The sequence below is a fragment of the Meles meles genome, chromosome 9 (genome assembly GCF_922984935.1).
Source record: "Meles meles chromosome 9, mMelMel3.1 paternal haplotype, whole genome shotgun sequence".
NCBI classification, from domain to species: Eukaryota; Metazoa; Chordata; class Mammalia; order Carnivora; family Mustelidae; genus Meles; species Meles meles.
Genome location: NC_060074.1, coordinates 50,466,559 through 50,474,920, shown reverse-complemented (window position 1 = coordinate 50,474,920; position 8,362 = coordinate 50,466,559). Strand labels below are relative to the sequence as shown.

Sequence of the window (8,362 nt, the reverse complement as noted above, 5' to 3'; positions counted from 1 at the left end):
GTATTGGTTTACACGGCAAATATCTTTGGGGCGAAGGGACAGCTGCTCCAAGTCATCATCCACTTTTATCAAGAAGAGTCCTGCTCTCTGGCGTCAAACTGAGAAGGCCTTGGGAGAGCCTTTCGATAGCTCCTGAATTAGAAGCTTAAACCAAAGACCCACATTCTTAGATTTACGTCAGTCAACGCTTTGAACATTTCTTATTTTTCAGGTTTGAGGAAGAGCTACAGAAGCAGAAGAGAAATAATCCATATAAGCCAATGGTGTTCGGGAAACAAATAACCCCATTGCCTTGAGGTTTCTGCTTTTCTCTTTTCAAGCCACTGACAGATTTGTTTTTCTGTGTTCTAATTCCAAGCGTAGGATAGACTGCTAGTGTGCGCTAGAGCTGTGGAGAGACCTAAAACAGCCCTCCTAGAATTTCCGTGCTGGCGAAAAATTCTAACTTCTGGAAGCCAAGCTGACCTCCTTTTCACTAATACTTTTGCCTGAAAATGTTTTTCTGCAAGTATTTAGAAATGTAAATGCCCTGTTTCTTTGAATCCGAAGCCTCTCACTTGCTTCGTTCTGCTTCCTTTTACAACGTTCACTAAACGGATTGTGTAGCTAGAAGTAGCAATACCTGACGTATTACTAGTGAAGGAATCAAGAGAAGCTAATTTGAAGGCTGAGGTTTCTGGACGGGGATCTAACTATCTCCTCTCACGTAACCTGCAGCGATCTATGGGTGTGTGGGATGGAGAAGTGTTACATTCTGTTTTTATAGTGTTGTGATTTCAGTCCTAGGGATAGATGCTAATGTATTTTCATTTGTCTGGAATATGAAAAGTTTGTAGGTGCCTCTACTACTCTGGGAAAATGGCAGATGACGAGGAATACGAGGAGGTGGTGGAGGTAAGATGAAAAAGCGGACTCTGACTGCCACGTATTGCGTGGGGTGACGATCAAAGCTGTGTAGGTGAATGAATCATGTGAGAAATACATCATCTCTTATAACTTCACAAAGACTCATTATTAAAGCTTGAGAAAGGAGTAGTTTATGTTCGGTTTCATTATAAGTATGTGGGATTTAAAATTGAAAAGAAATATCACGGTTTCCCACTCTTGCTTTTCTTTAAACTCTCAGAAAAACATGGTGTGGGGTGAAGGCGGTTTTAATCGATCTTCTGAAACTGCCTTCTTCCCCACCTGCCAACCCTCCTGATCAAAGGGACAGAGGAGACAAAGGGACAATTCCGAAAATTGAACTCTTTTAGTTTCCACACAGCAGTAGGGAAAAATTACTCTTTGCTTCAACCAGCTGATTACCTAGAGAATGATATGGGTTCAGTGTTCAGAATAATATACTTAGGAGATTTTATATGTGAGATTTTGCATATATGTAAATGTGCACAGGTACCTGTATGTATGAACTCATCACGCTCACAAGTGACATTTGGAGCCACACGTTCCTACCAACTCCCGTTCTGTTTACTTAAGTGAACAAGACTAGCTTTTGTGTTTGAATTTTGAAGAAAATTTTAAAAAAAGACCTAAGTGGACATCTTGAAAAATTTCCTCTGGGTTATTTGTGGACATCTGATACATTTTACAAAGCTGTTAATTATCTATTTTATAAAATTTTGTTTTTGTCATATGAGTTTCTCTTCATCAGCACTCGCCTTCAGCTTCACATTCTAGAATCTCAAGCCTGGAGGGCTGTAATCCATAGAAATACATTGAAATTGAATCTGAAAGTACCTAATTTACAATTAATGATGATCTAAGTGTAGGGAAACCTCCATGTGCCTAAGATACTTGGAGGCAGTTTTGAAAACCTGTGCTTTTTCATCAGGATGATACTAAGAGCTACCCAGAACCAAAGTCCAACTGACAGTTCCAAAATTTAACTTTGGGAGATTATTTTAGTGACCAGTCCACATTTAGATGGAGAAAAATTTGTTGTTCTATGAATAAAATTAATCTTATTACTGAAGGATTTAGGAAGAAAACACAGAGTGAATCTCCTACAGTATAATAATGAATATCTGTGGCGTAAGTGCCAAAGGCACTTACCAAAGGCTACATTCTCAACGGTCCGTATTACTGGCGTGCGTTTTACAAATGTCCCCATGAGTTAGAATAATCACTATTCAACAATGACACAGTTTAAAATTAAATTGCCTCCTGTGGTAGTAATACCAGTAATTCTTTTTAGCCTCCAAGTTAAAAATCCCTTGGTTTTCTCAAAATAATTGTGTTCTTTGGTCATTGGAAGTTGTCTTCAGCGTTAGACCTGATCGATTTGACGAGATGTCATAAAAATGGAGGGGGCTATTTTTAGGCATCTCATCCTCGCCATTTTATTCCTGTTACTGCTTCTGGGTCTGACTAGCAGTTGCTAAACTGATAGACTTCCCACCGGGGAATGTTCATCCAAGGTCCCTCTGACCTCAAAAAAGATGTCGTGAAGAATGGAATGGTGGCAAATTTGAGAAAATGGTCAAGGAAGAGATCAAAACCAGGAACTGGCTTTAAAAAGAGGTCTTCTAGGGGCCTTGGACATATAAATAAAATTGTACTATCACTCTACTCAAACTTAAACTTGGATAGAAAGGAAAAGAAGCGAGGCTGCACTAATTAGTGACACAGCTCTAAAAGTGGGATTTGGCATATGAGTTAATGCCAGCCATTTGGGTAGTGTTGCTTTTTTTATAAGCTTATTTCTAAGATACGTTTACCCATGGTGAGAGCCCAGGAAAGGTAAAACTGGATGGCTACCAAGAGCTGCTTTTCCTTGGGTGCTAAGAAAATCCAAAATAGTCGTGAATCATTTGCTTTAGTTTAATACTTCCTTCTCAAGTCACTGATGTTTTGTGTGGCCAGAGGCATGGTTCTCTGTGGATCATGATCAAACAGTATTCCCTAAAGTGTCCAAATGGTATTTGCCATGTGATGAAGGCATAGAAAAGAGAAAGTCTCTGTCCTGTGGGAGATTATGGATTCTCTTGCTATGCCTAAGGACATACAGATGGATATTAAATTTTGTTTTTTTAAGATTTTATTTATTTATTTAACAGAGAGGGAGCACATGCACACAAGCAGGGGGAGTGGCAGGCAGAGGAAGAAGCAGGCTCCCCCTAGAGCACGGGGAGCCTGATGCAGGGCTCGATCCCAGAACCCCAGGATCATGACCCAAGCAAAAGGCAGCTACTTAACTGACTGAGCCAGCCAGGCGCCCCTGGATAGTAAATTTTTAAATTAAAGGACTAGTGCAGAAGCAAAGAAAGTGCAAGAGTAAGGGACATTAGGAAATTTTATATTAATCTTCCTGCAGATGAAATAGAGCCAGTGGCCTCTCGGCAATGGTTAAATAACTTGATAAGAGTTCACTGAACCAAGGGCAGAAGAAAGGAGGCCACCTGAGGGAAATTTTGTAGTCAGCGTTTTCCCCTCTCCATGAGCATGTATTTTGATGACACAGAAAAGAAAAACGAAGCATACAGCGATACACATTTTGTGGACCGAGAAAATGAGCCCAATGTTTCATTTTTGTCCCTTTCCTTGTGTGCCTTGGCCTGAGTCTTTGGTTCTGCTTGCCCAGCTTTGCCGGGTGAGGCTGGGGGCAGGATTCCACTCCCTTTACGCATCTGAAACAAAATGTCAGCCAATTCCTGTCAGCCTCTATTTATTGCTGGTGATGTCAGAAGTAGAACAAAAGTAGGTTTGATTTCACATCCAGCCTGCAAGCACCTCAGAGCCCTCAACTGCCAACTGTAGCCTCACTTTCCCACATCTTGTGCTGAGAGGTCTTAGCATTTCTCCGTCTCCCCTTGGCATTTGCAGATTTTCATCTTCGCATCCTTTCAGGACCATCGTGCCATATACGGATGCACCCCTCACTCTGGAAGGGACTCTCGTTCTTAGTAATCAGGGGGACAGAGGGGTCACTGAGATGTGTATATGCTTTTGAATCTAGTCTTTCCATGACACAATCCAGTCAAGGGGTTCTATTTTGTTTTATTGTTAGTAACAAACAGTGGGTTATATCATGTTCCCTTCTGCGCAACCCACATACTCAGGATATTGTTCTCCTACTTTCTCTGCAAATTATGCCCTGGGTACCAGAAGAAAAGGCTTTGCTTGTCATAAGTAAAATAACTGCCCCTGGCAGAGAACCTGCCTCAGACCCTGTTCTCCTCACCCTGCATCTCCTTGCCTCATCTGATGGCATTCACGTTAGCTTTCCTGAAGATTCACCAAGCTAAGATGGCTTCCGTCATGTACTTCCTTCCCACACTTAGTGCACACCAACGGGGCTGTAGTGAAAGAGCCCTGTGGTTCAGCTGAGGCAGAGGAGAGGTGACTTCTGCTTTGTTCTCATGATTCCTTTGTGCTCTATTTGTAGTATTACACAGAGGAGACAGTCTATGAAGAGGTGCCGGGAGAGGTAAGACCTAGCCCGTGTCCTCATGTGCCGCATGCTAATGAAAGCAGTCAGAGCCTTCTCTCCTCACTCGCGGGGCTATAGAGCTGGCGAGGGGAGAGTCTGAGAGAGAATCAGTCACTTACACATGCCCGGCCGCTGATGGTACAAGAATGAATGCTACCTGTTTGACAGGTTATGTCACTGTTTTTGCTCTTCAGCATATCCAAAGTGGCTGGGGATGGTTTCCCCATTGTTCATGTGTCTTTTGGGGGTAGGAGGTACTCATCAAAATAAGTGGCTATTTATCATTGGCTATCAGCACTCTGTGACTGTAGCAATTGCATGGCCTTGGACACGTGAGTTGCACGGGGACCCGCAATTTTATTGTTTAGAGTTGTAACTCGTGGGCCACCCTCAGTGCCAACAGGGATGGCACCTCCAAGCCTTTGTCCCTGATAAAGCAATGAAATGTTACTTAGATTGTAGCACATAAGCCTTTCCCATGTGTATCCCAAGATAGTATTTTTTTAGGGTGAAACGTCTCACTCGTGCTTCATTTTCTGAATGGAGCTGTTTTTCTTGAGCATGACAGTGATGGCTATCCTTGGAGCCTGCTCGAAGAGCTTGTGACCGCACGAAACCTAACATTTTAGATGCTGTCAATGGGTTAGTTTCTCACCATCAAGCGTACATCAGTAACAATGGGCAGAAAACACTCTATTAGCAATGATCTGACACTAGGGGAAGTTGTCCTCGATGTCCAAGGCCCTGTTGCTTCGGTTGCTCTTTACAAACCAATGCTTGAACTCTTCCATCGGTACAGAGGATATTTCCTGTGAAGGAAATCATGCTACAACTTGGCTGCTTACCTTCTTTTCTTACATACAGTATTTTTAGCCTTGGACTAGACCTAAACTTTGGGCCTTAGTTTCTTCTACTATACAGCCTGTTGTAAGAAACCATAATCTCCCACCTACGGCATGCATAGGACTGTTGTTAAGGAAAATTACCCCCTATGTTGTCATCATTACCCTTGTCCACCGAAGTGAGCACTTATTAGTGTACACGGCACTCAGGTTCATTATGGGACAAGCAACCCGCTTTTTCTTAGACTCATTTAAAAGTGAACATGAAGTCAGGAAGTCGCGCTTTCTTTGATCATCTTAATCTTTTGTTCTCTGATCCCAAGTTTGCTTTTACTCTACCCAAATGATTTAAGAAGATTTTAAATGTTTAAGAATATTGTATTTCTGATTTTTTATCCAACCTGAAAGTGTTTGGGTTCCTTTCTACAAATGGAATTTCAAGGCACTGTGTAGCAAGTTAGGAAGGTATAAGCTTTTGACTACACACCCTCCTGAACAATCAGTATTCAGATTTACATAATATGATGTCCCTTCACTGGACAGAGTGTATATGATGTCCTGCTTTGGTCTGTTTTAGACATGTAGAAGTTACAGGAGGGGTGGAAGTCTGACTTGTGATCAGAATAATGCCTGTATACCAAGATCATGCAATCACAGTTTTTACTTCCATAACAATGTTGAACTGCGTGTCCCATTTTCAGACAATAACAGAAATCTATGAAACTACGACAACACGGACAACCACATCTGACTATGAGCAATCAGAACCTTCCAAACCCGCGTTGGCACAGCCGGTTCCCGCCAAGCCAGTGGAGAGGAAGAAGGTTATCCGGAAGAAAATGGATTCTTCGAAGTTCATGACCCCCTACATTGTACACAGTCAGAAAATGCAGGAACTCTTTAGCCCAGTAAGTTTCAAACAACTTCTGCTAATCTGGTTTTATTATTGAGAAAGTACTGAATCTCAACCGGCTGTTTTTGGCGCCGGCTGAATTTTGTTTCTCAGCCTTGTGTGAGACAAAGACTTCCCTGCAGAAACATAAGCTCTTGTGACTCTTGAATTTTCCTTTCATGTAATTCACTGGCACCATTGCACCATCAGAGAAAGCATCCTTACTGCAATTATTCCCATAAAATAAGCAGGAGGCCAGTCACAAAGCATTTATTGGTATTTAATCACAATTTGTTAGCCAGTATAGAATCATGAAGTCATAAATAGAGATTCAGTTGAAATCCATTCACAGAAGCTAAATAACATCTATTTAAACTGTGTCTGAGCAGAATGCACCTAACCAGACTACTTAACAATATGTAAAAAGGTCTTCAAGAGCTGTACGATGAAGAAGTGTAGTTTAGAAAACCAGGATCAGACTAAGAGCTCATCCGAAATGAGGATCGGAATGTTTGACTATATCCTACAACAGTGTTTTGTTTGTTTGTTTGTTTTGTCTGTTTGTTTTTTAAGATTTTATTTATTTGAGAGGGAGAGAGAAAGCACAGGCAGGAGGTGGAGAGAGGAAGAAGCAGGCTTTCCACTGGGCTTGATCCCAGGACCTTGGGATCATGACCTGAGCCGAAGGCAGATGCTTAACCGACTGAGCCACCCAAGAGCTCCAGCACCGTGGTTTTTAACTGCAGCTGCACATCAGAATCCTCCAGGAGTTTTAAAGCTACTGATACCCAGGCTGTTCTGGTTTAATCAGTCTGAGGTTGGGACCTGTGCAGGAAGATTTTTAAAAGCTGCCTGGATTTGAAAGTGTGAAGCTCAGGTTGAGAATCACTGCTGCTGAAGGTCCCTGGTCCTTAAATTTCCATGTACAGTTAGACTGTAACAATTTATACCAATTGGCAGCAGATTGAGACCCATTTGAATGGATCTCATTTGTGGATTGTCCATGCAAGCTGATGTCTCCCTAGGTGGCCTGATTGCACATCGTCTGGGAGCTTGGAAAAAATGAAAAGCAGCTCATGGGAACATTGGATTATATAGGACTAAGGGCTTAAGTCAAAAGCATCCCATTGTGATTGGTCAGTAAATGGCCATGTTTGGTTTAGTGTTAACTCCTGGGGACTATTTGGTCAATTTCCAGTTCAGATTCTTAATGGTCTAAAACCTAGTTTCCTAAGGCTTTGAGCTCTAAAAACAAGATTTTCTTGCCTCCTTTATCATTGCAGTATTCAGTAATAACAGAAAATTTTTTTTGTCCATTTAGTGCCATAAAATCTCATAAATTCTGACGATAAGTCTGAAGAAAATGTTGGCAAAGGTTTATAGTATTTTTAAAGTGGTTAGTGATAAAATCAAGAGTATAATTTAGATTGTTGACTACATTCAGGAGTACCATTGAAGCATTAATAATGATAAATTATGCACATTGTTATTAAGGCAAGAGCTCATTGTATATTTAGCAGAAATAATGAAATTGCATTCCTTTTCAAAATACTCTGTAATTCAGACTTTCCATTAATTCAGCTGGTGTCTCAGCTATCGAAACCATTAAGATTTAGCTACAACTTCTGAATTGAATATTTTTGCATTGTATTAGCAATCAAATCTTTTCAGATAATTTCTATATTTATTTTCTAAAATTATTGAGGTTCGGGCTTTTTATGTGTGCATTCAGACAATGAAAACATTGAAAGAATCATTTTAGGGCATTTTCAAGACAATAGTCTGTAATAGAATTTCTACTGTCTCAAGTATCCAACCATGTTTAGGAAGAACAATTAACAAATCTATTTTAGTTTTTGCTGAGAATCGGACAAGGGACAAAAAGAAAGCTGTTATAACTGTTAATTGTTAGAACTTGCAGGATTTTTTTTTTTTTTTTATCAGAAGGGGGTGAATGTATTGCCTGAAATTTCTGCTGCTGTCTTGTCAGGTTTTAGGCTAATATCTGATATTCTTTTCAGAATAAATACAAGGAGAACTATGAGAAAGCAAAAGGACAGCCATATGCCATCACAACAGATACCCCAGAACTTCGCCGGATCAAGAAAGTACAAGATCAACTCAGTGAGGTGGGCTCCATTCCTGAAATAAAGAAGAGACATGTCAAAAACATGCCCATCGCTGGGAATTGAGGGC

The 8,362-nt window shown here is 40.9% G+C and overlaps 1 protein-coding gene across 1 annotated transcript in view; it reads left to right on the top strand.

The window, feature by feature from the left end:
• Positions 1-858: 858 nt before the first annotated feature.
• NEB (nebulin) overlaps positions 859-8,362 on the top strand; it is a 215,371-nt gene continuing 207,867 nt past the window's right edge. Inside the window, exons 1-4 of the mRNA XM_046019740.1 lie at positions 859-894; positions 4,388-4,429; positions 5,976-6,182; positions 8,188-8,295. Coding sequence (XP_045875696.1) covers positions 859-894; positions 4,388-4,429; positions 5,976-6,182; positions 8,188-8,295 — 393 coding nt within the window. The remainder of the gene's footprint in view (positions 895-4,387; positions 4,430-5,975; positions 6,183-8,187; positions 8,296-8,362) is intronic.